The 26,911-nt window shown below is 52.1% G+C and overlaps 1 protein-coding gene across 12 annotated transcripts in view; it reads right to left on the bottom strand.

Moving 5' to 3' along the window:
* EHMT1 (euchromatic histone lysine methyltransferase 1) overlaps positions 1 to 26,911 on the bottom strand; it is a 114,729-nt gene that overhangs the window by 46,586 nt on the left and 41,232 nt on the right. For 6 of the 12 annotated variants that reach the window (XM_035341400.1, XM_035341403.1, XM_035341404.1 and 3 more), the window contains 3 exons: positions 14,987 to 15,074; positions 4,361 to 4,917; positions 1,709 to 1,750 (listed from right to left, as the gene is read on the bottom strand). In XM_035341400.1, the coding sequence (XP_035197291.1) occupies positions 1,709 to 1,750; positions 4,361 to 4,917; positions 14,987 to 15,074 (687 nt within the window). Of the gene's footprint in view, positions 1 to 1,708; positions 1,751 to 4,360; positions 4,918 to 14,986; positions 15,075 to 17,814; positions 17,962 to 20,683; positions 20,873 to 20,982; positions 21,610 to 24,647; positions 24,792 to 26,911 lie in introns of those variants that run through there. The other 6 variants (XM_035341393.1, XM_035341397.1, XM_035341396.1 and 3 more) reach the window with 5 other exon arrangements.

The raw sequence follows: 26,911 nt of genomic DNA, 5'->3' as shown, positions 1-26,911 counted from the left end.
CGCCGTGGAGCACCGAGAGCTCCGATCAGACAAGATGCAGAGCGACCCGCCCCTTCACGCCCTTTCACCTGCAGGTTGAGCACGCACCCGCTGGAAGCGTGACCGCGCTGTGACCTGACCGCGATGGCACCGATCTGTGCACGGTCACCCATCTGCCGCACGCCGTGAGGGTTTGCCAGGCGAGCCGTGCTTCAGCATCGATGTTGGCAAAGCAAGCCACAAAACCTGCTTTTTTCCCTAATTTAATGATTACTTCGACTGACGGGTGCCGTGCGGAGGTGTGGGTGCCGCTGTGCCAGGGGACACAGACCCGTCGGTCAGAACACCACTGGGTTCTGAGCGGTTTCGGTAGCAGGTCTGCCGACAGCAATGGGTCTGCTGGGGACCTGGAGGGGGACGTTATTGCCGTGGGCTGTGGGCAGCAGCAGGCAGCCAGCACCAGCCAGCAGCGCAGGCCCAGCACCAGCACATCACGCTGAATACGAGGCGAAAGCACCGCCCAGCACAAATTCACTTCCTACCTCCCCGCAGTAACCCACCCAAGTAACAAGTCCTACGCCAGCGGTAGCCTACGGCCTCTTCACTCCTAAAAGATTCCCTGCCCGGGACATTTGACCACAGCCAGGCTCACGCTCCTGGACCTCACACCTCCAGCCCATACAGCCCTGAGCACCAGGAGAGGAGCTTCCGTGGGAGCTACTTCCAGGTCCAGAAGAGCCGACAGCAGCTCTTCAAACCAGACGGAGAGGTTATTCCACTGTCCCTCTTCACTCTTCTTTTTCTTATCTTTTTATTGTCTCTCAAGGAGACGGTACCAACACCAGCTCAGGTAGGACCTGCCCTTTGTTTAGAGGCTTGGAGCCTGCCGAGCAGTCCCAGATGCTTGCAAGCCACCAGCTGCCACCTGCCTGGCCCCGAGTTCTGAGGCCAGGAGCCCTGCTAGCAGCCCACAGCCCACGTCAGCACAGCGCTGCTGGGCACGGACACAGAAAACCAGGCCTTACAGCGACAGCAACACCTGCGTGCACGCAGAGAGCGAGCAGCCGAGCGGCCCCGGGATCAGCCGTGTCGTGGCCAACAGCAGAAATAGCCACATAAGGCCAGCAGCTCCTGCTCCGCGCTCCTCCTTCCTGCCTAGGCCCCCAGTTGAGCTGGAACCCGCGTTTCGGGCTCACGTTGGAGCAGACGGAGGTATTAATTTCAGTGTTTCTTCTGGGAGCTCAGTCCCCCCGACCTGGTTCTCCACACAGCACAGGAAAAATACCACCAAAGACGCACCTCTGGCTACGGCCTCGTGGTCACCACGTAATGACCGGGAACAGAACCTGGGACTCCCAGCTCAGCTGCTCCTATCTCAGGAGGAAACTATGGGATGCTTTCACCGCCTAGATCCTTCATTCCTTCCTCCCAGACGCGTCTCAGTGAAGTTAAATGCAGCAACTGCAGTTTCTGAGCAGGAGGGGCCTCTGCAAAGCTCAGGTCACACACACACACTTCCCTTTCAGTCTGCTGCCTCATCCTGGAAACTTTTGCTTTCTCAACAGAGTTGTAAATGGATTAAGAAGGAATGGAAGAAATTCGTCCAAAGGTGCAGGGCTTGTGCTAGTGCACCAACTGATCAGAAGGGGGGCAGAGCCAGCGCTTCAAACTCTGAGATCTCTGTCCTAAAACCCCCTTAACATGCGACAACATCAATTAAAATTGTCACCTGTTTCAGATTCAGCTTCGATCCCAATTCAGGAAGCAAATCCTAAACAGAGAAAAAGCTGGTTAAAATCGTGAGAAAATTGTTTGCTTCCTTTCAAAGACCAATCTGCACGTGCAGAAAAGGCTACTGAGGTCCCCTGGCAGCTATCAGGTTGAAGAAAACAATTTTTTGGCCCCAGTGGGTTTCTACATGAGCCAGGGGGAACAAATGTTTATGCTTTGCAGGCACTAAAACACCTTTTCCCTCCTCTCCTTCTCTCAGGCAGCATGTCTGCAAGAGAAGTCTACCAAGAAAAGAGCAACACTCTCAAAAGCTAATGAAGAAAACTCGTGTGTCCTGTACCATGAAATTCTGGGCGATTTCCACAACTTACTTCCTGCAATCCACCCACCTGCTCTCGTAGTGGCTTTGAAGGGGAAAAGGTGTGAATGTGGAGGCTGCTGCATGGAAAGTTACTGCCGTGCTGATGAGCCTCGAGGAAAGCTCGACACAGAAATAATCGGGACAGAAAAATGACAATGAGGAGGGACTCTGCTACTCAAAAGAAAATAATATGTAAATTCAAAGACAATGAGGGAAAAACTGGGTACTAATTATCAGGAAGGCTGAACAAAGCAGCTGCTTTATTGTCTTGCAGAAACGAGAGCAAATCTTGGAGACCAGTGGGTTCAGATGCAGAGGCTTCAGTAGGAAACATGTGAACAGCCTCTTCTCACCACCTCCTTCTGAATTTTGTTTCTTTCCCTATTTTAACCCAAAGGAAAATGGCTGGAGCCGCAGAGGACGGGCGCTGCGCTTGTTACAGTGGCCGAACAACTGCGGGCTTTGGCTTTTGAAGCCACTGCTACTGTGCGAGCAAATAGCGATCAACAGCACAAGCACCGCACCCCGTGTAACGGAGCGATGCAAACGCTCACCAACGCTGCACGCAGCCTTCTAGAGAGAGGCCTTAAAGCCCAAGGGGTTGCATAAAAATATTCTTCTGATGTATCATAAAATATGAATGATGAAAACACTCCTTCCTAACCAAGCTGTCGTCTTTTAGAAGGGAATTGCCTTTTTCAAATGCTCAGCCCCAAGAGATCTCTCCCTGTCAAATTCCACCAGGGTCTGGGGGTTTGCCCTGCCTCATTTAAGTGCAGGGCAGGCTGCTGGAGGAAAGCTGCGAGGCCGCTTCAGTTGCAAAGCCCTGTTAGGATGAGGAAGACTGAAGCAAGACTTTCACCAGGCTGCGTCGAGGCCTCCCCAGCTGCTGGCCAAAAAGCACAGCAGGGGTGTGAGAGAATTCAAACGCAGTCAGGGGAAGTCAGAGGGGAAATCAGTGGTTTGGGAGAATGGTTGGGAAATCAAGACAGGCGTGGTTTCTGCCCTGCTCTCGAGGCTGCGTGCCCACGAGGTTTGCAGGCTCGATGTGCTCTTTGGACTCCCACCTGCTTCCGGAGCCCCAGGTGGTGCGGCAGCCGAGGGCACCTTTCTCCATCTGTGCCTGGCTAGGTGCCACCAACCTTTTTGTTGTTGTTGTTCCCCCTTCCCCTGCTCCAGACCACAGCGATTCACAGCTCTTGACACCTTTACATCCTACTACTGCTGTGCTGCAACACGTGGGTGACATCTAAGGATAATTTGCCTTTTGCTCGTCCACACGCTGCTGGCAGCTAACAGCTATCCATTGCAGCTGCCCTTACGGAGCTGCAGCAACTTCCCATTTATTTCTGGGCGTCCCTCAGGTTGCCAAGAGGGGCTCACAGCAATCCTCTCCTTGACCTAGGTACACGATGGTCTCTCTCCATCGTTAGACACAGCATGATGGAAGGATCTAGCTCATTGTAGCTAAATATAAAGTGTCACAGGGCTGGAGACCAAGTGCTCACAGCAGAGATCTGCTTGTTCCCAGCATCTATTCCCTACCTCCCTGCCTTCAGCAAAAAAAGAACAACTTGGCCAATGTTTACGACAAAGAAAGGCCCATTTCTGCTCACCCCCACTATTACTTGCAGGCACCAGATGACTTCAAACCTCCTTTTGCCTCCTAAACAACAGACAGATGTCTCTTTTATTACGTGACGGTAAATCCACCCCCAAGGATTCTGGAGGGAAGGTTTCTGAACAAGGTGCGTTACTGCAGGCAACACATACAGAGGGAGAAAACATCATCTGCTTTACTGCTTTAATGATAAGCAATGCAATCAAGTTGCCTAACATATCAGCTTCTTGACAGCTTCCAAGCTCCGGAGAAGCCTCAAGTTAACACGCTTTGCTTAATTTCCTTTGGGTCAAACTTATAAAAAATCTAATTTGCTTCACAAGCAGCTCTGGATTTCAGCAAACGGCTGATGAGCACAACAGCCAAGAGAGAAAGGCCATTTAGTGTCTCTCATAGATCTGCTGGAGAAGGTAATTGATCAATTATATATTTAGCAACACAATGGGGAAGGGAGCTGATTGGGGCCATGTGACTATTTTAACACCTCTGTCTCTCTGCAGGAAGAGAAAAAATAAAAATAGAAAAATAAAAAGAATAAAAATCAATCCACTCAGTGGGACACCTCGGAATTACACGCGCTGCCATGCAGCAAGGTGTCCCTCTCACGCACTCAGAGAAAGCCAAGACCGATCGCAGCAGCGGCGCTGACTTCTGGGCGTATACATTACCAGGCTAGGGGTGGGTTTAGGCATTGTCTTCCGTGCTCTGTGGACCTTGACTTCAGTGTTAGCAGCGGTGGCTTTTTTAGCATCCATGTCCTTACTGCCCTCCCCAAGCTTGGCTGGCATCATGGCTTGCATCTGAGAAAAGGTGCCCACAGTTCTCCCTTTGCTTGCTCCTCCTGGAAGGGTTTTTGCAGCATGGCCGGTGAGAGAAGCAAAGGTGCTGGTAGTCCTTAGAGGCTGCTCCTGTGCCATCTGCTTGGTTAGAATATATCCATTGCTCCCCGTTACAGAAGTCTGTGTGAAGTCATTAGCTTTCATATGGTTTTGCTTCCCAGTCTCACCATCTCGTTCAGAAATGCCGTTTTCTGCTATCCTATTTAATTTAGTACTAGAGTCCTGCTGGCTCACTTTCGTATTGTCCTGAGTGTTTTTTGCTGGGTTTGGGTGGCTACCAGCTTCGCTGTGCTCACAGGAACCGTTGGTTTCACCGTCTACAGCCATTTTTGGTTCCCCCGCTTGCTTTTCTGTAGCACTTTCATCTGCAGCCATGGCATTGAACCCTGGAGAAAGAGGGAGGGTAAGGAGAAGGGAGGAGAAAGAAAAGGGTCACAAGGGTCATCGAAACACACTTAGAGCGGCTCACAGAGAGGAAACGTCTCCCCAGAACACCGCCTGCTACATACATCCATTCAGGCTGCCTACTTACCTACCTGACTGGCTTGGCTGGATCCTCAGGTGGGGAAAAGTGGGGCAGCTCAGCTGAAAGCAGTGCACTCAATCTGACTTGCCTCAGCTGCCGATGTGGCCAGCTATTCCCAACTATGGGTTTTTCAAGGTAAATATTATCTTTAGCTTTTCTACTAACTACGTTTATTGGACCATATGTCAACACCTCACACGTCAAACAAAACACTGCCCAATCTTGCACTCCCATCTCTAGCAAAGCTCTGCACAGTGCCAGACTGACCCAAGGAAGGCTTGCTGGTGGAGCTGGTCGGGGACGCTTCTGTGGCACAGGCACAGCTCAGGGGCCACAGGGAATAACTCCCTCGCAGACACAGCTCTGCAGGCAGCATTGCCCACCGAAAACCACTCTTTCACAGGAAGCAGCAGCACAGGAGCAGGATTCCCAGTGTCATTTCAGAGGTAACAGCCAGATTAAACACGGGTGAAGCACGTTAATTGCAATTCTAGCCTAAAACAATTACATGATTAAAATGTAGCAAGATCTTTGCAGATTAAAAGCTCACTCGCAGATAAATCAGGAGTATCCATGCAAAGAGGTTTTTTTTTTCCCTTCCAAATATTCCCATGCTCCCCCTCCAATACTTTTGTCCCACCAGACTTCAGGCCGAGCTGACAGAATCCACGTATGAACACCATGTACTTGCAGAAAGGTTTCTAGCATGACAAACTGCAGCTCCCCAGGCAACCAGGGATGATGATAATTCTCTGGCATGCTCAGTAAAATGATTAAATCAACCTGCTGTTAGGGATTCCTCGTATTGTTTTCCTTCCAGAGGCCAGACAGTTATGAAAAGTATCAGAAGAACCACCAGCTAGAGCTTTGTCCAGGCGGGCTGTCAGAGCAGGCAGGACTGATTTACTGCCAGCTCGAATCAAAGTTATTTTAGCCCACGGCAGAGCCCAGAAGTCAAACTGAAGGCCAGCTCTGCAAGCCAGACCAGCACGCTGGTATCAGCGCCTCGCTGCTCTTGAAGCCCAAACGCTCAAGGAGATCAATATCCCGAACATCTCTGCTGATCTGGCAAATACCTTATGCAAGGCTGAAGCATGAAGAGGAGCCCAGATTCTGGATCTTGGGATGTCAAACCCAACACTTTTGGGCTCCTGGTTCAAAGCCATGCTGCGCCAGACTTTGCTGCGTGCCTCCGAGCGTGGGGGCAGATCAAGGCAGACGCCAGCAGGGCTGGGGGAGTCCAGAGCAGCAGCACTGCACCACTGCTTCCACTTTTCCCTTTTAAATGCATCCATTCAGTCAATTTTCTTACCCTTGGGTTGACCTCAAAGATCGGTTTTGATACCAATTCCTGTACAAACAGCACTCACAGATGTCACTTCTAAAACCAATGCATTCTAGTACCTGAAATTACTGTATTAGTCCCCAAACCTGCTTTTAGGCGCTCATCTGGGACTTGAAAACAAACGTTTTCAACATCAGATTCAAAGCCTTGATTTGGTCAATACACTCAGACCATCCAATCCAACCCAACCTCCAGCTCAAAGCACAGCCAACACTGAACTGCAGCCAGGTGCTCAGGGCTGGCCCTGGTGGGTCTCCAAGACCTCCTTCAGCCCTCAGCCTGCCCAGCCTCACCCTAACCACAGATTAAGTGGAGACAGTCTCGACCCTGCCTTGTAAAACTCTGCCCCTTGTTTTGGGCACTAAACATCTTATTGTAAGGTGTCTTCGAAACCTGACAATGTTTGGTAGCTCCTCCCTGAGGTTTAATGTGGGCAATGTGTGCTGAGGGGACGCTTGTGCTGCGCAGACCATTCCCCACCAAACCCAGCCAGGCTGCCATCATCTCCCAGGTGGACACTGCAAGGCAGAGCTGGGTGAGCTCTGAAGAGAGCAGGGGCACAAGCCCTCTGGCACACAGGAATTTGGAGGCTCTCCAAGCACGACTCCCAGTCAGCAGCCCTGTCTGCTGCCATCTCACGGCTCCCAGACCACTTTCTGTGTACTGAAAGCTCTGATAAGACGCACAAGGGTTTGCTTTGGGTAGCGACGACTCTGATTAGGAGAAGGTAAAGTGCTACTAGGTGTTCTTTCACTGTTATTTGGTTATTTGAGAAATCTTGGGCAGGGGCAGCAAACAACTGTGCATTTAATTTACTCTTTCAACCCTTATTTCTCATCCTGCATCAAGTGTCTTTAGAAGACCACACTAGTGCCATTTGAACAATTCTTTCAGCAAAGTCAGCACCAAAACAAAGCAAAAAATGGGCTCCCTAAGCACAGCTGGAGGTTTCTAGTGCTCAGCACCTGGCCGAGTGAGGCCTTCAGTATTTGTTGATTCAAAGGCTGTGCACTCCCACCAGAACAGTCAAAGTAACTTCAGCAGCTGAGCATTAGATAAACTGAATAAGCAGAGTGCTAAAATTGCTCTACCTGCCAGGAAGGCGACCAAAACAAGGTAAATTAGAGCACTGCCCTAGGGAAAAGACTAACTGCATTACCCTTGAAAGCATCACGAACTTTATGAAAAATCCATGAGGCTAAAATTAAAATCCCACATACAGCTTACCCCTCACACTCTTATTAAGTGTCCAAAACTCAATCTGACTGACTGTGGCAGTGCCATAAATCTCTACAAACAGACACCACACCTCCAAATCTGCATTACTAGAAATTTTACAAAACAAAGACATGAAGTTTCATCATCCCTGAAGTTGCACAGAAGCGGAGAACTTGACAGCAGTTGGCAGGGGTATCAGTATAGTTTAAGAGGACCACGCACACACGCTGCCCCGCCGTAAAGGACTGCAGGGCAAAGCAAGGCCACACCGCTTCCAGCCGCAGCCCAGGCCAGCCATGCCGGCCGCACGGCAGCTACCACAGCCCTCAGGCCACTGGGAGGCCTGTCCTGTGGCTGCTGGGCTGGGGAAGGTCAGCCCCTTCCTCCTGCTCCCTGTTCTGGCAGCACTGAAACAATTTCATGACTTAGTTACTTCAGAATAACGCTGTTTCCTACAAACTGAGCGCACCTGGTGCCCAGCTCCATGAGCCCACCAGCTTGGGCCGGCCTCCAGATCAACCCAGGGCCTCACCCGGACATCGGCCTACAACCACCCCCACTAACAACCGGCTCGTCAGGAGCCATGTTGTTAATTAATACGTGGTAACCCAGTCAGATCACACAGCCAGAGCAGCCGTGTGGTGACAGGGACACAAACAAGGAGGGACCGCTGCCCCGCAGCCCGGGACTCTGGCCTCAGCTCCCCAGGAATGTTCACACGTCCGACCACGGCCAGCAAGTCTTGGGCACGTGCTTCCAGCAGCGCATGTCTGCAGGAGCTGCCGGACAGACGTAATCCAACTTGTATTTACATTTCTGCTGAACAAGGGCCTACAGAAGGGGATGGGAACACGAACTACAGAGAGCAGGAATCTCACATGGGATAAATGCTGGATAAAAGCCTACAGGAGCTCTTCAACAGCACCACACAGCCAAAGAAATGCTCGTTCCTTATGAGATCTTTTCATCTCCCCTTTTCTCATTTTCAAAAAAAAGGCTTAATTGCAAACCGGCTAAAATCTTGTTGTCAAATATACCTCATGGCAATGAGTTCCATGGGTCAATCACAGGTTTTTCTTGAAATGAAGGCTTCAACTGAAGCCTTTTCTGCTCATGCTGGGAATGCAAGTGAATAAAAACCTAAAATCAATTACTTCTCTAAAACTTTACAACTTGACAACCCTAATTTTGTTCTAAACAGACCAAGGCTACATTTCATCTGTATTCTCCTCTCTCTCCAACTCCCTCTTTGTTCTTTAACCAAAAATGAAAGGTAGAAAGACACAGCCCATTTCCTCAGATGTGTAACCTCCATTTCTAGAAGGTATCTCCAGAGGTGCCTTACGCACACCCCGTGCCGTATTCAGCAGCAAAAGCCAGTCACGTTGTCTACAATGCCTCCTGCACCCCAGTACGAGCATTCCCAATGCATTTTAAATCAGCAGGTGTGGGACCGGTAACACTCCCAGAGGTTGACCTGTTCGGCCACGCACTCACCTGCGAGGTGTCAGAAGTTGATACCAAGCTGAAGCAAAGTTCAGTCAATGTGCACCTTCTAGGAGTAGCTACTCTAGGAGTAGCTACTTTTTAGTAACAGAAGGAATTCAAGGCTTAGAAAAGTATTCAGATATATGACCCCTGCAATTCCACAAGCAAAGAATAACCAGTAATATATTTAAATGGGCGCTCTGAATTAACAGCTCATTGAGGGCTCCCTCCCACCTCCACAGGCTCACACAGACCCTTTGCAGCAGCTTCCATCTGAAGCTTTCTTCTCAATATCAAACACAGCTACTCAAAATTAAATTTAAACTCCGATGAAGACAGCAGAATCTTGAGAAAGGAGAGGAGAGCCTAAGACAGATAGGCTGAGGACATTTCATCTAAACTGAGATGTCTAAAATATCTCAAAAGCTGGGGTGCCACTAAGCCACCATTGCCACCAACAGAGAGAAGAAAGCTCAGATAGCACGGTCTGACTTAACTGTAGACATCTGTCTTCGGGTAAATCACCGCCTGGATGCGTCTACCACATGTAAGCAGAAATGAGGTGGACTAGTTCAGAATTAGAACAGTAAAATAAAAATACCTGAATTAGGCAAAACGAAACCCATCTCTGAAATCCCAGCCCAGGCTCCTCTCTGCTGCCTTCGGCTGCCATCCGTCCATCTGGCAGAGCCAGGCTTGGCTCCTGTCCTGCCCCAGACCCGGCTGGTGCCAGCGCCTGCCCTCGAGCACAGCAGGACAGATGCTCGGCCACCGGCAGCCGGAGGGAACTGAATCACCACTGCAGGTACAGCAGGGGCCCGGTACCCACCAGAAACTTCCCCTGTGCAAGCAGCCAGGTGACTGGCTCAGAGCTCTGTAATAACCTCAGAACCCTCCAAAAAAAATAAAAGTCTTAAATATGTTTTTTTAAGCTCATATCTCTGCTCAGTGAGACAAAACAAGAAAAATATGCAAGTGTTATGAGCATTACTCCAAGCCAAACTGCAGTCATTGCTAGGTTTGAGGGGAAAAAAGAAAAAAGATCCTGCAAGTGAATGCAAAATTATCTGATCTGGAACTTTAACACGTTTTCCTGAGCATCTTGGTACTGAGCACTGGTGGAGGCGAGACACACGGCTGCTCACATCCTGCGAGGTATTTCCAACGCGCTTCTTGCATGCTCACAATGGAACAAGGGCAGGGCAGCCTTCAGGTGCTGCAGGGGCAGTGCCACGCTGAGAGAAGCACAGGCAGGACTTAAACGAAAACTCCTGATTTTGAACTGCAGTAGGTGACAGTGAGTAGGTGATAGGCGAGTATTGCAAACATTTGTATTTATAATACACACATTTCACAGATTTTTATCCTAAGCACTTGCAGGTCATCTTCAAAACACCACAGATAGCACGGGCATTTATCCGATATCCAACTGTCCTGCTGGAAAAAACTTTCAAAAGCGAGAAACACACCTGCTTGCTCCTTGGGTTGCAGTTCCTCCCACTCCTTCCTTCTCAAAGTGAAACAAGATTGTGAAGAAGAGAAAAGCCCAGCTGAAATAAAAAGGTTGCCAAAGAGATGCGAGCTGAAACAGTACAGACCAGTAAGAAATGGGAGATTGAGATCCTGTGCTCCATTTGAAAGGAAAACCCCACCTCTATCACTCAAGCCAAGAAGCTGAGTGTTTTGAAGCCAAGAAATGAAGAGAATTATATGTTTCAGGCCAAAGTTCCTCTCTGGAGTGAGTTACTGATGGCCTGGTGTTTTCTTTCCCCCGTTTACATCTGTGCAGGCAGATGACATCCATCTGAGAGCTTGGCTCTGTATTTCCATGATGCAAGTGCCACCCCTCCTACTGTCCACAGGCACCTGTGGGAGCCCGCCTCCCATCTCCTGCACAACCTACCAATAGCCAAAATGGGAAAAACAACAGTAAAAAAATGTCTTCTGCTGTTATATGCTCCGTACCGAGCTTACACAGGCTGAATAAATGGGATTCAGCCTCTTGCCGATGAGCCACCCATGAATACGGGTGGACTGAAGGCTGCTTAATGTCCTGCACGAAGTTAATTTGTTCCTTTGCTCTGGGATGGGGGCCACAGTATCATGGGGCCGTGAGGCCCCAACCTGGCCATGCCCGGTGATCGCAGTGCTCCCGCTCCCCGCAGCTGCAGACCCAAGCACGGCGAGCACCTGACGGGCTGTCAGGGCTTGGGTGAACACATCGAGTGGCTAACGAGCATCGTTTGGTTTTATCTGGTCTCCTGGCTGCCGGTCGCAGCAGGGAATCCCAGTGCTGGTCAAGGCAAGGAGTTATTCTTTTTGTCCTTTTAGAGCAGCCACCTCTACACCTGGGAATGCAAAGGTCGCAGCTCAGTGGAGAGCAGCAGGTTCCTCACCCCCGGCAGCTTCCTATCTGCAGTAAGAGGGAGAGGAAAAAAAAAAAAAAAGAAGAAGAAAAAAGCCCCCTCCAGGAATTTTAAACCCCGATGCTCTCTAAAAGCAGTTTTAAGTTTATTTGAGAGCAAAGTGACTGTGCGTGTCTCATCCGGCACCGCTGCTCTTGTAAGCAGCTGCCTCGGGTGATGTCTGGGAAAGGCTGAGCAGAATGGAGAACTTCGTTACCGGCTGCCCTCCCTCCCTGCTCGCCCTGCTGCAGCTGGAGTGGGGCTTCCCACCGCTGGGGCTGAGGAACAGAAGGAGCAGTTGGCCTTGAAAACTCAAGCAAGACACACCATGGAGTTGAGAGCTACAGACTTCAGGAGAACTGAAACCTTCAGCAATTCTTTCAGGAAACCTCTCTTTAACTAGTTTCTGAGTCAGACTACATACAATACAGCCTCATAAAACCGTTTCTGCTCGTCTCTTCCAACTGCCTGCCCCTTTTCCCTGTCAAAGGGGAAGAGAGATCTAAACTTTTACCCACACACAAAACCGAACTGCAATGTTTCCCCACGATGACAAAACGCAGTCTCATCCGCAGCTTTTTTTCCCATCCGCATTGAGCAATTTTACACAGAAGGAGACATTAAGCCTAATGAGCAGCTTAACCTGAGCTTTACACAGCCTGGGAATCAATCCCAGAATCAGAAATTAAAGCACCAAGAACACCTGAAGATCTCGTTCCTACAGATGTATGTTAAATTTATAGTTCAATTACTTCTCTTCATTGGTGCCAGGATGAGGCTGGCAGAGGACGTGCCAGCTGACAGCAGCGGCGCATTGCTGCAATACCTTTCCCTCGAGGAACAAAGAAGGAAACACCACGACTGCATCGCAGCTCCAGCTCCCCCCCTGGAGCCCCAGCTCCAGGCTGCTCCCCGAGCACCCCCCGAGGGCTCGTCCCCATGCAGCCACATCCCAGCCACCCCACCAGGCAGGCTGGCACGCCGAGGGTGGCCAAGATAGGGGGCACAGGGCCTCACAACGCCCAACTGCAAGCTGGGCAGTTCAGCTAGCCCTGCACAAACGTTGGAGTTGGAGCCTTCCCTCCAAGAGGAGACCTTCAGGGACAGTGGCGGTGCCAGACAGCAGCTCACAGAGCCGTGAAGTCACCGAAGGGTTTGGGCTGGCAGCTGCAGGCGCTGCTGCAGCAGGGCCAACATGCCTTGCTTGTGGGGCAGGCTGCTGAATCTCATTTAAAGTTGCAAGCTACCTGAATTCCCTGGCACAGAGAGAACAGAACTTTGTACGCAGATGTGTAACACACAAAGTGTTTGGTGAGGCAGCAGCGGAGCTGAGACACATGCTGCCACAGTTCGAACGGGGATCTGATACCAACCTCAGCACCAGTACCGCTCTGAGTCAAGGGAGAGTAAAAAAGAGGGGTACACAAAGCAATTCCCACAATCCTTAACCCAACCTGCACCTTTAGTCAGCCTTTGGATCTGCGAGTTCCAGCCTCTGGAAGTTTTAGATCTCAGATTCAATACCCACGGACAACCTGCCGAGGGAATTTTCCCAAAGGGAACAAAACCCAGGACAGATCTGGCTTCGTGTTACAGGCAAGAGTTCCTTCCAAACAAAAATTGATCTGCTCAGCCTAAAACAGGACCCGGACGCACCAGTAGCCTTGTGTGGATGCCCAGCTCCAGGCATCCTCCTCTGTAGAGGAGAGAGGAGTTTAAAAGAAATCTCGGACGGTGGGGTCCTCAACCAGGCCGCACAGCCCATCTCCACCACCTGCTTCCATCCCGCACTTAGGAAACTGGGCTCAAAGAAAACGCTTCATTGCGGCTTGCAGGCCTGCTGTAATGACTTCATGTTCACATCACACTCAGAAATGTAAATTCCCACACACACGCTGAACGCTGCTATCAGCGGGCTTTAGGACCGTTAGCTAATTGCACCCCTATGATGATCCCAGCTGGTTAACAGAGGTCAGCTAAGAACAACGCGTACAGCTCAGTGACCGAGCAAACCATTGTCTTTTACACGTGGTATGTTTGGGAAGAAAAGGACACGAGCTGAATGTTACCACAAGAACGGGAACTATGCAGTTTAGAGTTTAGGACCCTTTCTGCCCTGGTAACAGAACTGAAGCAAGCTGAAGTGCCTGAAAGTTGAGCCTTGTGAAGGCTCAAGAGTGCTCCTGCACAGGGAGGGCTCTCAGCTTCTTTTTCACACACAGTCATCTGCTTTTAGTCAAAATCAGTCAAGACATACAAGGCATCAAGTTTCTGTATTCCAACCCTCATCCTGCTTTTTCACCTCCTGGACTCCTGATGCTTACCTTGAGATCATCCTAGAGCTAAATAAACTCGCATGATCCTCCTGAGCCAAGCAAGGCAGGGGATCAAAGCTCGAGCCTCTGGCCAGAGCAATGCAACCCCACGCCGACATCTCAGACTTCATTTCTGGTCTTCCCAGATCAGAGGTCCACGCGTGGCTGGCGTCAGCAGCAACTGTGACGTGCTTCCAGTTAATATGCAAGCACCGCGGCCACATCTGACAGAGCGTTCAATATTTTGCTTGTTCTAAGCTTTACTTTCTAACCAGAGCAACTTGACAAAACATTATGCCGGACAGAAGAGAACAAAAAGGCAATGCTGTACTCACACAGTTCTAAAATAAGCCCAAAACTTTGTTTCTAGCTAAGACTGGGTATTTTGATGGGGTCGGTCCAGTGCTATTCTAGTGTTCTCTTATGGAGAGGAGAACAAAAATAACACCAAATCCCTAGAGATCAATGAGAAGTAGATACTCAAGGAATAACAGAGCCATGAAAAGGGGGGAAAAGATAAAGGCTTGTGTGTTTCTTTTCTCCCTAATCCCACTGACGTTTATTAAGCCCTCAGATTTGTGTGTGTGCCTCTCACACACAGCTGCATAGGAAAGACTTCATCAAACTAACACCCGCACGGCAGCCTGCAAAGCAAAAGCAAGCAGAGACAACGCAGAAGCCACAAAGCAACCCTCAGGGGCACGAGGTGCAGAGAGTCCCCCCCCACCAGGCATCCTGCAGCGACCGGTGCCTCTGGAGCAACAGAGAAACTCAAAGGAAAACAGAAAGTTAACGTTAACAGAGAGGAGAAGGGCTAGGTCATCGCGTGGGTCAGAGTTCGGTTAAAAGCAGCCACACAGAGGAGGTTCCAAGTAACTCAAGCCTCCTTTGCGTTGCACGGCCACACCAAAACAGAAGTGAAAATCAGATATCAGTGGGTGGAGATGGTGGGCTGCAAAGCAAAGCTGCATCCGCTGAGGAAAAGCCCCGCACAGGGTAACACAGGAGGAGAACAGAGCCAGTCTTTTCGTGAGAGCACATCCGAGACCCCTGGGGCACGGAGCACATCTCCCAGCCCCAGCTCTTGTTCCCAGCTCGCCACGTGCTGACCCCAGGAGCCAGGCTGAGGTCTGGCCGCCAGCCGAGGCAGGTGCTCACCTTCCTCCTTGTTGTTGGTGATGTCTTTCAGCAGCTCAGTCTTCATGCAGGCGTCTTTCCTTGTCTCTCCCTTATTCAGCACTGTTCGCTAAGGGGGGGGAGAGAAGGGACGGGGGAGAAAAGAGATTTTGAGGTTTAGCTCGGTGTTCATACACACGCTGCGTTTAAACCAACAGACGATGGTGGACATATCCTGTTTATAGCATGGGCAAACCTCATTCTGCCAAATAACGCTGCCAGGAAGCTGCCAAGGCGCAGGCCAAAGATAAGGGGCTGGCAGGCCTGCCCCAGCCCAGCCCAGCCTGCCCCAGGGGCAGCGGGGCCAGACCTGCGCTCGGCCGAGACTTCGGGTCCCCGGTTAAGAGGCAGCCGGGCAGTTCTGAACGCCAAGGGTCTGGGAACCCAGCCCAGTGTCTGTACATCGAAGAGGTCACAAACGGCATCCCGAGGAAGTGACCCTCACTCCCCCAGACTGCTTCAGTCGTGGATGGGAGGAGGCAGAGGGACCGCGCTTCTCACTGCACACCATCTATCCACCAGCAGGCCAACACACGCGCCTGTACCGCTGCTTTCCGTGGTTCGTTCACATGTAACTTACGAAGTGCAAGCCGTCAGTGAGCTCCACCTAACTCACCAGTCCTACATCCATGAGCTCATGAGCTCATTTTTTTTCATGTAAAGCTCATGAGCTCATTTTTTAATTCCATAGAAAGCAATTTTTCTTTTTTTTTCCCCCTTTTATTTGTGTGCAGAAAGGGCACACCTGCTCTCTCCTCCGCCTTTCACACGCCTGGCATCACGTTGCTGGATCAGGTTTGCAGCCCTAATACCTCTCCTGTTGGCTTTTTCTTGGGGGGGTGACCAGACAAAAAAGCTACCAAAACAAAGGAAAAACAGATGAGAAGGGGCCCTTTGCCACAGCTCTCTGGTTCAGCAGACGAGCCCGGGGAAGGCGCGATGCCAGCCCCAGGGCCGGGTGAGGCCACGAAGGGCTCACAGGAGGAGAATAAGCCCCGGTCAAGCCAACTGTCGTAGGGCGACGCGGAGAGCAGATGGTGCCTGCAGCCATGCAAATCAAAAGGTTTAAAGCGCGCTGAGTGATAAAGGGCAAAAAAAAAAACAACAAAAAGAACGAGCCTGCCCATCTCCCACAAAGCCAGCAGGAGATAAGAAATACGCACAAGGCTTATCAGCCTCCAAAGCATCGCCAGGCAAAGCAGGCGCTGCAGCGAGCCCTTCCCCAGCACCATTTGCTGCTTGGAGCTACCGGGAGAGACGGGCACTGGGGTCGCTAGCAGGAGCCAGCGTGTGACTTTTGCCTGCGCGGGAGCTCAGGGGTTGGCCAGGCTGCAGCGTGGGCTCTTCGCCAGGGGGATCCCGGGGCGGGCAGCGAGAGCCCTGGAAGGGGAGCTCAGGGCACCCGAGGGGTGCACGGAGCTGGCACCCCGAAGGATTGCTCCTCTCGCGAGCAGGAAGCTGTGGGCGGACGGCACCAGGGCTAACACCGCACGCGGCCACGGCAGGAGGAGCTCGGGCACCAAGCACGCGGCCTTCAGGCTGTAACAGAGACAAAAACCAAGCTCAGGCTGTAGGCGTTTGAAACCTCTGCTCGGCCAAAGGATCGGACAGCCTGACACCAAGCACGCTTCCAACAACTGCCATCGAAAACTGGCCACGGAAGCACAGCCTCACGCTTGGGCCCAGGTCAGCCCTCCTTTGCCAACCCACTGACACGCGTCCCTGCTGCGAACATCGACGAGTAAATCCTTCCTCTCCTCCACCCAGACTTCTCGTAAACAGGGAACAACTCCACCTCCCTGCTGGACTTACCCTGGTGCAAGAGCAACGTGAGGAGCTGTGACAGGGCACAACGCTGTCAGCCCAGACCCGCAGCTCACCCGTGGGCACAAGCACCCGGCCCTGGCCAAGAAGATGGAGCCTCAGCTCATCTCACGGGGAGCAGCCGGTCTGCCCGACCTTCGTTACAACAGAGGGGTCTGGGCATCCCTGCTGTTGGCCTGACTCCTACTGAAAGCCTCGGGATTCCCAGCAGGCCATTTTCATCCTTCTGAATCTTTGTTTTTCACGCAGCTTCCCCGCTCCACACACGATTCGCGATCTCCCTTCCACGGGAACACTGCTGCTGCTCAGACCATGAGGCCTGAAGAAAAGCCGCTGCAGGAACCCTGGCGTGGAGCTGACCTCGGCAGCTAACGAACACGCTCCCTCCTCTCCGCAATTAAGAGCGGCGCGGAGCTGCCCCGGATCCCGGCCAGCGGCGGGAACTCTCGAAGCAGCGTGCCCAGCGCCAGGGAGAAGCCATCGCTTTTTCACGTTGGAGTAAAAGAGCTCGGTGCCAAGGCAAGGCCACCCCAGGTGGCTTCCAAGGGGCTCTGCTGCTCTGTAGCGCACAGCCCCAGCCAAGCGGCCCTGGGCAGCAGCAGCTTTACAAGCTCCAGGCACCGCTCTGGATCAAATCACAACCCGGCACCGCGGCGCACAACGCTCCTGCGCCTTCGCAGCCCTGCACGGAGGCAAAAAAAAAAAAAAAAAAAAAGAAAATTAGGCCAACAAAAAAAAAAGATGGCTGTGGATTTGGAAGGATTCTCACCAAAAGGAGGCTACAGAAAACCACTGCAAAGCCCTCGAAGCCTCTTCCCCGAGGCCAGGCGCTCTCCCAGCCGTGCTCCATCACCCACGCTGGGCAGGAGGCAACACCCATGGGTGCCCACCGCCCACCGGCCCATGGCAGAGCTGCCCATCCATTCCCACCGGCCCACGGCTCCACCCGGCCGAGTCAGCAGCAACTTCGCTGCAAGTGTCAATACCTCCATGTTTGTGTGGCTTGCTTTTCCCCCCTTAAATTCAGAGCAAACTTCCCCTTCTGCTCACACCCCATGGCCCAATCCGTCGGCTCCTGATTGGCAGGGAAATCCTATACCCACCCTCCCCGCCAGAAGTGTCGGCTCTTGCAGCAGTCCCAACAAAAGCCAACTGCCAAGCTCGGGCTGCTTCACAATAAAAGTCTCGCACTCTCCTTTTTTTTTATTATTTATTTTTTTCCCCCTTTTCCTGCAGCCGGCCGCCTCCATTCCCCGGCTGACCCCGGGCTGATTGTTAACCTCCAGCCACTGGAGAGCCTCCCCCGGGGTTACGTGCCACGGCCAACGAAGCGTTATTCCCCCCACCACGACCTTTTATGTGGAGGTTTTGAAGGAAAGAAAAATGGCTGCGTCTTAAGAAAGGTGTCTGCAAGGGCTTTAGAAGCCATGAGGACCCAAGCAGAGAAGCAAGCGCTGTTTTTAGTCTTTCCTCTCCAGCTCTGCTTGCAAAAAATAAGGCTTCCCCTCCTCCACGAGGTCTTTGGAGGGGATGGAAGAGAGGTCAGACCGAAGAAAGGGTCTGCAGCATTCCCAGGCAGGCAACTACGAACAACACTGGTGCCTTTAAAACAAAAAACAACACCAAAAAGAGCAGAGCTGGGAAGCACAGAAAGAGCCTTCTCATCTCAGCCTCCTCCTTGGCATTTTCAGCAGCCATCCGCGTGCCCTTCGCAAGGGTCCGAGCAGGTTTTACAGGCAAAGACAAAACATGCACAGCTCCAGCACATTGCAGCTTACCAAGCCCCAGAGAGCAGCTGGTTGCATCATGGCCCAGGGCTCTCTGACAGCAGACCAGGAAGGAGCGGAGGTGGATGTGCTCAGATGTCTACCTTCACCAGAGTCCCTTTTTTATTTTTCTTTAAAAACCAACCTTCTGGGAACCTGAAACCTTGCAGCAATGTTGCTCCGATCTGAGCCAGGCAGTTCATGCAGGCCAACCTGAGAGAGGGCTGCCAGCAGGGTGAGCGGCCCCTCTCCAGCCCTGCCGCACAGAACCGCGTGCGGGCACCAACACGCCGGGCGAGAGGGACGGCGCCGACCCTGGAAGCCCTGGGGCATGGAAGCCCCAAGACCAAGAGGCTGGCACCCAGGGGACACCGATCCCCCAGGGGTGACACCGCCAGCACGCGGGTCCCCAGGAGCCCCAGACCCCGCCAGCCCCCACCCGCCAGCCCCTGGGGCAGGATTTCACCCCCAGCACGGCGGTGGCGAGGTCTGCAGAACGCACTGCAGCACGAAAAGGAGGCAAAGCTCCTGAGAAATGATGCAACTCCAGCAGCAGCACATCCCCATTCACTCTCGTTTTTCCCTCCTAAAAGAAAACCAACAAAAAACCCAACTTGCTCACAGTAACCTTTGCCTTAAAGAGAAGGCAAATGTTTTGTAGCTAATTACATGGGAAGCAATGATTAAGAAAACACTAGTGGAAAGACAGCGTTTCTCTTGGAGGCAGGGGATGGCTGATTTCAGACTCCAGCACTACTCAGGTCCTGCCGTGCATGGGCAAGGTCTGGGATCACCGCTCGTGGGGGACGCTGACCGCAGGCCTCTCATTAGAAGCAGCAGGAGAAGCATTTGATTTGGAGAAGGAAGGAAACATAACGCCAATGTACCTGGCCTACAAAGCAGCCACCAGTCTCAAAGCTCCTTTTCTAGGTTAAGGCCACTTCCTTATAAGCCTCGTGCAATCATGTGAACATGGAATTTTATCTGCAGCTCACAACAAGCACTCCTCTCAGCCTGAAGTTTGTCCCCAGATCCAACAAGACCTGCAGTTCTTTTGTCTCCCGAATCCCTCCCGTCCAGGCTCTTCCTAAAAGGACAGAAGCATTTCCTTCTCTGCCCCCATGGCTCCCTCCTACTCCAGCCGCACAAATCCGCTCCCCAGACAGGGGGAAGGGTAGAAACGAGGCGCAAGTCCCTGCATGCAAAAGCTGGGAACAAGGACACACTTGCACGAAAGGCAACAGGACCTCGCGTAGCACAAGGCAGCCCGCAGTGGTGCTCGGGCTTCTGGCAGGGGGGTTTGCAGAGCCCGAGCTCCACGGAGCTCCTGCGGCGGGGAGGCAATGAGCAGGACAGCAGCTCTGGCATGGACGCAACGACACTGTCTTGCTGCTTCCATGCTGGGAAGCATTGCACCCATCTAACTGTGTCCCAGTAGAGTTAAAACCAGTACGACTTGTATGTGCAGACAAGTGTAAATCCAGAGCAGACAAAGGCATCTCCTCCTTCCACTGGCTGAGGTTAGCAAGAAGTACAGCTGCTGCCTGCCTTCTCTTAGCACCAGGGAGGGGGAGCAGGGAACCCTAAAACAGAGCCAAAGATTCCTCGTCCTCTCTAGCAAAAGCAAACCAGCCATTTCAGAAACACCAAGTCACCAGGAAGGCTCAGCAAGGATGAAACCATAGCACCAAGAAGAGCCTGGAGCGAGCAGTCTGCAGCACCCTGGGGCACTGGGGCACAGCATTCACCCCCATCAGCAGCACCCAGGCACCTCTTCGGCCTCCACGCTCCTCTTCCTCCCTCCCCCAAACCACCGCAGCCAGAGGAGCAGCTCCCTCGCCCCTGCCCAGCCCGGGGATGCCGGGCAAAGGGGCTCCTGCTCCAGGCTGGAGCAGAAGGAGGCGGCCCCAGCCCAGGCACTTCCTTGGGAAGGCCCTCACCCCGCGCACACCACCTCTTCCGTGCCACCTGCAGCCACAGCGACGCCTGCGAGCCGGGAAAGCAGACAGGGAGAGGAAAAAAAGGCAAAAAACAACACAAAAGTTGCACCCTAGGGCCTGTCCCTCTAATAGCTACAGCAAAACCTCACCAAGACTTTACTCTCCTGGAGGGTGAGGAAGGCACGCAGCGCTGCCCAGCACCCGAAGTCCTAGAGGTGGCAGCTCCTCACCACCTCGCCTCCATGGCCTACGGGCTTCGTCCTTCGTGGGGCTTTTTTTCTGCTCTGTCATTAAGAGTGGAGCCTGGTCTTTTCCTTCAATCCCAAGAATTGCACTGAATTAGATCATCTTTCTCGGCTCACCTCCCCCTACAGGCAGCTCCCGAGCATGCTCAGCTCGGCCTGGCGCTGCCATTTCATAACTGCATTGTTTACAGACGCACACTGACCTGCCATTTTTTGACAGTAAGAGAGGAGCTGGTGTTTGCAACCACGGTCGCTCGCAGCCCCTGCTCCTCGCCACCGCCGGGGCGCAGGCGAGCTCCTGCCTCGCAATAAAAATCCAATTTGGAGAAGGGAAATTGCAAAGTGTGGAAAGTAGCAGGCTATTGTTCTTGTTGTTGTTTTTCGCCTTGATTTAGGTCAAAATCCACCTGCTCTGAACGCGCAGTCTAGGAGGAAGAAGTTAACCCCTCTCTGGGGCGAGGGGAGCACGGGTCTCGTCCAGCTCAGTGCAGAACGCCAGCCATGATTTCAGCTTCTTCGAATCACAACTGTGCTTCGATGTCACCTAAAAATATAATGCTCAGCCCGGTCTGTCATCCTCCGTCAAGCCTTCCTCTGAGAAAGAAAGGGTTGGAAATATGGTATTTCCCTTGAATAAACAAGTTGGCTTAGTCCCAGCACATACAGTTTTCTCCTTTAAATGCAAACCAGAGTATTTTTGCAGGCACACAGGAAAATGAGGAGAGGAGGAGGGGAAAAGTTCCTCATTTAACACCAAGAGCTCCATGAAAAGCCTTGTAAGGTTGCTCCCAGTCCCTCTCTGTTCCAGTCCTCTCCCCGTCTGTGCTTATCACACTTCCCAGGTGAAAGCAGCTCCGAGTTATGCTGGAGAGAAAATGCCAGAAGAGCTGGAGGCTTCCTCATCCTTGGAACAAGGACAATTTGTGCAAAGCTTCCTTTACAAGAGGCACTGTGCTGCTCCGACACAGTATGGCAGCGTTGCAGGGAAGACGCTCACACATCAGATCTTCTTAACCCCCACCGCCTCTCCCCTTCTCCACCACTTCCACCAGGCTTCCCCCTCCTGAGGGGATTGAAGGGAAAATGTATAATTACCAGCTTTGGGGGAAGCAAGCTCGTATTTTGGATCCCAGAATATTTTTAAGAGCTTGCTCTGTATTTTTTTCCCTACCAATATTTTTTTTTTTGCCCTTTTTTTTTTTAAACACACATTCCAATTAAGCTTATACAGTGCATGAGCTTCTCTCCCGCTGCTTTACTGACTACTGTAAACCCCGCCAGGCAGAGCTGTGCTGCCCGTCCTCCTCCGCTGCCCCCCTCCAGGTCCAACGCCACCACAGAGCAGAGCCAGACATTTCCTACGCCGCAGAACAGACCAAGGACTTCAAACGGGCACCGGGAGGGGAGGAGGGACGGACGGACGAATCTGCAGAGGGCCGAGACTGGACGTCAGGGGAGATCACGTTACGGCTGCTGGGGTCTCCTCTGCGAAGAGGGTTTGATTTCAAAACTCATTTAATTTACAGTAGTTGAAAAGAACCGGCTGAAAGTGGTAGTTAAGGGTTATAAATTCAAGATTTGCTTCCAAATCACTGACACTGCAGTTCGCTGCAGGAACATATGGTCCTCCGAGCCTCGAGAGCAGGGAGCGCACGCTGCCAGAGCCCCAAGTCTTTGGGCTGAACCAAAACCAAGAGATTTCTCCCATTGCAGGGCGGTCGCTGCAGCACTTCCTTCACCTTTAGCAGCTCCAGGAGCAGGATGAGCAGAAGGAAGAATTTAAGGGGAAAAAGAGAAAAGCACAACAAAAAGCCAGCCACACCAGGAATCGAGTCATCCATCCCTCCCCCAGCCATCCACAAACCAGCTGGCCATGACAGCGAAGCTCCTTAAATGTCCTTGTTTACCTGAACGAAATAGCTCCCTGCCATTGTACAAGCAGCACACGATCCAGAGATGGCACCGGGCAGAGGAGGTGGCTCCAGCACCCCCCTGAATGCCCCGCAGCAGGATCCGGCCCCCGCACTGGAGGGGAGCGGTGGCTGCAGCATGGCCCACGCCGAGGATGCCTGGGGGCACGGGCAGCCTGGCCGGATCCTGCGCCCCCCCTGCCAGGCCTACAGGGAGACGTTTGGGTAACAGGGGGGCGGACCAGCTGAAAATACATCCCATAGGGAAATCCAAAATCTTCTGTCAAAGAGGGGTGATAAAAAAATAAGGCGGAGGGTGGGAGAAGAGGGTTGCTTTTTTCCCAGAGGTGACCACCACGGGTGGGCAAAGAAAGCGCCTGGGCTCTGGAGGCCTCATGGTTATTTTGAAAGGCTGGTGGAGGCTGCTGATGTTGGAGTTAAAGGAACTTCAAAGTTGGTTCAATAGGCAAAGGGGAAATAAAAAAAATAAAAATAAAAGACCCATTTTTAGGACTATTAACCCTTGCTGAAGGACAGCATGGCAGTCCAGACCTGGGCTTGCTCTCCTCCCTCCAAAAAATAGGTCAGGCTTTCCAGCACGGTTTTGCCAACGCTTTCTGAAGGCACCAGCCGGCAGTACCGGAGCACAAGGCGCTTTGGGCAGTCGGTCACGCAGCCTCTGGCAGCGTGGCTCCTCGGCCTTCACCCAGCCAGCACAGCGGCTCTCCGGGGCACGAGCCGACCAGGCCACTTCCAGGCCTTCGCTCGTCGCTTCTAGCAAGAAACCTCATGACTTCTTCCAACGCTTTTTCCTTCCACACGCTAGTTGACAAACGGGGAGCATGCTGCTGGTCGAAAGGAGGCAGGCTAGATGCTTAGAGGAGGCACGGCTGCCTCCCTGCGGGCCCCCCACACCCACAGGCGTGCTCCTGGATGCCGAGCCCCCGCAGCAGGCCGGCACCGCCATGCCCGGGGCTCTCCTCACACAGGCTTGGAGCTGGGTGGCTGCCCCAGGCCAGCCCAGCTCACCAGAGAGCATCTGCGTTTAACACAAACAGCAAAAAAATGCCAACATGGCCGGGCCAGGGGGCTGAATTTTAGCTAAATAAGCTGCAGGCCTGGGCCTCCTGCCATGAGACCAACCACGGACGGTTCATTTTAATCAGCTGCTTGGATTGCAAGCTACTACCAAAAGAAGGGGGGGAGGGGGAGGAGGGAACACCCAAAAATTTGTTTTTTTTCCTGGTAAAATAATGTTTGTTCTTCCCACCAGCCTCAGCAGAGAGCTGTAGGCCTGGCTGGACCCACCCGAGGGCTGCCAGCCCCGACCCAGCAGCTGGGGTCCTCTCCTTCTCTCCTTCCCCTTGGAGCAGCCCGGAGACCCTGGCCTCCCTCCGCTCCTCTTGCCCCCAGCTGCTGCAAGAAAGGAGGGCTGCTGGTAGAACCAAATTTTCCAGAGACTTCATGCTTTTAAAATAAATAAATAAATAAACAAATAAAAAGCACCAACAAAACAAAAATTTTTTAAAAAATGATACCCCCAAACAAGCCTCCCCACTCCAGAAGACAAATAAAAGACTGCTTGGATACAAAGCCCAAGCTTTCCCAGAGCCAGGTAATTCCATATGTACGTGCAAGGCCATGGAACAGAACAAAGTCACAATCATAACAACACAAAAGAGCAGTCAAAGGCTGACAAGGCAGGCTCCAGGCTGCTCCCCAAACCGCCCCTGCGCCCTGCCCCACGTGGCTGCCTTCCTGCCGCGCTCCCTCCCTCACACGGGGCAGGAAAAAAAAGAAAGAATTGACAAAACATAATCCAGCCATGATTATCTGAACTGTCTTCCTCCTCTCCGAGGCTTCTCCTTTCCCACCTGGCGCCAGGCTGCCTGCGGCCACAACCGGAGGGAAGCTGCTATTTATGAGGCATGGGAGATGGACACTGCGAGCTACTGTACCTGCAGACATCTGTGGTCTTCTCCTGGGGAAGACTCAAAGAGTTGCATATTCCAGATCCTCATGAGCAGTGATTCAGTTTCTGCTCATGTGATAAAAGCTCCCTCTACAGAGTGAGCATGCCCAGAGGAGACCATTTCACTGCTCCCTCCAAGCTGCAGCCATTTCACAGAGAACCTGCAGGCTCCAGCGTCCATTGGAGCGGCGATCAGCCCGGGCATCCCGGGGACGCCCCGGTAATGCAGATCATCTGTCAACTTTCTGACAGGGTGCCAGGCCTCAAACTGATCGCTCGCCTCAAAAAAAAAAAGCCTTTTAAGCCCAGAATGTGTTCAGTTTCAGTGGCCTTCAAGAGTAGCCCTTGCCCACAAAAAAAAAAAAGGGGGAAGGGGAACAGGGATGGGGAGGGATGCTGCGTGGCTTGGGGACATCCCTGTGCTGATTTTGTTTTGCTTAATCAGGTGTCTGTCCTGCGAGGAGGGGGATGAAGGCACATGGGTTAAACTGGTTAAGTGTGCAGTGTCCAACTGCAAGTGAATTTGAGATGTGATCTGCTGAGCTGAAGGGGTGCTGGTTTCCACTGCGGGGATTTATAATACAACATGACCTGGTACAACCAACCTTAAAAGCGTATCGCAGGCACAATCACTAAAAAGAGAGGGGAAAACATAATGAAGTGATAGTGAGTGCACTGTGAGGTGCAGTAGCTCTGAGCTCAGCCTATGTCAAACCATATGATGCAGCTGGCCCAGCCAGCTAGATAAAAGAAGGAAATTTTAGCTTCAAAATAAAAGTTGTTTGTCTCTGTTCCCCTGAACAATTAAGCACAAACTCTTGGCAACCTTCGTATCTGCTCAAGCTCCCGGGAAAACGTGCAGGAACATCTGCAAGCAGAGCAGGACTGGGAGGGAGGCGAGCGCCCGGCCGGCCCTGGCGGGGAAGCAGCGCAGTGGGGTGCCCGCGGCCCCCCGGGACCACCCGCCCGGCAGGGGGAGGGCAGCCACGGCGAGGAGAGGCGAGGAGGAAGAGGAAGCTCAGAAAGGAGCACCTCCCGGCTGCTCTTGGCCAAAGCAAAGCAATTCCTCCATGAAATCAGAGCACAGAGGACAATTGTCTTTAAGGCTAAGTGTTAAAGTGAAGACTAAGTGCTAAAGTCCGTTGCAGTGGGCTTGGGGGGGAGGGGGAACAGGCTGCACAGTGGGAGGAAAAGCCACAGAAACCATGGAGAGGTTTGGAGAAGCCCAGTGATTTTATTTGCCTTGCACCTTGCATGAAAAGCAGGCATTCAAACCGACGCCTTCAGCACAAGCATGGAGCCATCGCCTGCTCTGCTCTACCCATCCCCTGCTCTGCTCTGCTGAGCATCGTGGCGCGTCCTGCTGTTGTGTTATCGCAGCCTGGAAGCATCAACAAGCCACGTTTTCCCCAGACCAAGCGGCTACTTCACCGCTGTGTCCATGCACCTTTGCAAAGCGGCAACAGTGAAAGCAGGAGCAGAGCCTGCCGTGGGTCTGCCTCAGCTGCAAGGACATTCTTTTTCTCTCCACGCTCTGGAGAAGTTTCACTCCTAAACAGTTAAAGCACACAAGGCTGAATTGAGATGGCTGAAATTCATAGAGAATGAATATTTGGGATGACAGTACAAAGCAAGGATCTCTCACCCACTGGGTTTTTGTTTGATGTAAATTTTGAGTTTTAATATACATAAAATGAGATTTTGCTGGCCTTTCTATCAATCACTGAGAGGTAGAGAAGTAACTAATTTAAGACAATCCCAAAAAGCCCCAAAGAGCAGCAGACTGGAGCTGTATTATCCACTGCATCGAGAGATTACTGTAGTTCAAACCAAAGGTGGCTTTGTCGATGTGTCGCCCTTCCGTGCAGCATGAAATTACCACGCTTTCATCAAAAACACGGAAACAGAAACAAAGATACCACTAAGTGCAAAGTCAGCGAACTACCACCATCCACATCCCTTTGCAGAGAGAAAAGGAGGCCGGAGACCCAGGCTGCAGCGCTCGGTCCTCCTGCATGCCCAGGGACGTGGTGCTCCCCACTGCATCTCAGCGCTAGAGATGTTTTTAGTGCCGAGGTTAAAAATATACTGAGAGCAGAAGCGGCCAGAGACACTTTTCACATCTCATGTTCATCCTTGAAAGTATTAAAGATGTTTTAAAAAGAAAGAAAGAAAGAAAAGAAAGAAAAAAGAAAAGAAAGAAAAAAGAAAAGAAAAGAAAAGAAAAGAAAAGAAAAGAAAAGAAAAGAA

This window comes from Oxyura jamaicensis, chromosome 17 (genome assembly GCF_011077185.1).
Source record: "Oxyura jamaicensis isolate SHBP4307 breed ruddy duck chromosome 17, BPBGC_Ojam_1.0, whole genome shotgun sequence".
In the NCBI taxonomy this organism is placed as follows: domain Eukaryota; kingdom Metazoa; phylum Chordata; class Aves; order Anseriformes; family Anatidae; genus Oxyura; species Oxyura jamaicensis.
This window is presented reverse-complemented; position numbering and strand designations above follow the sequence as displayed.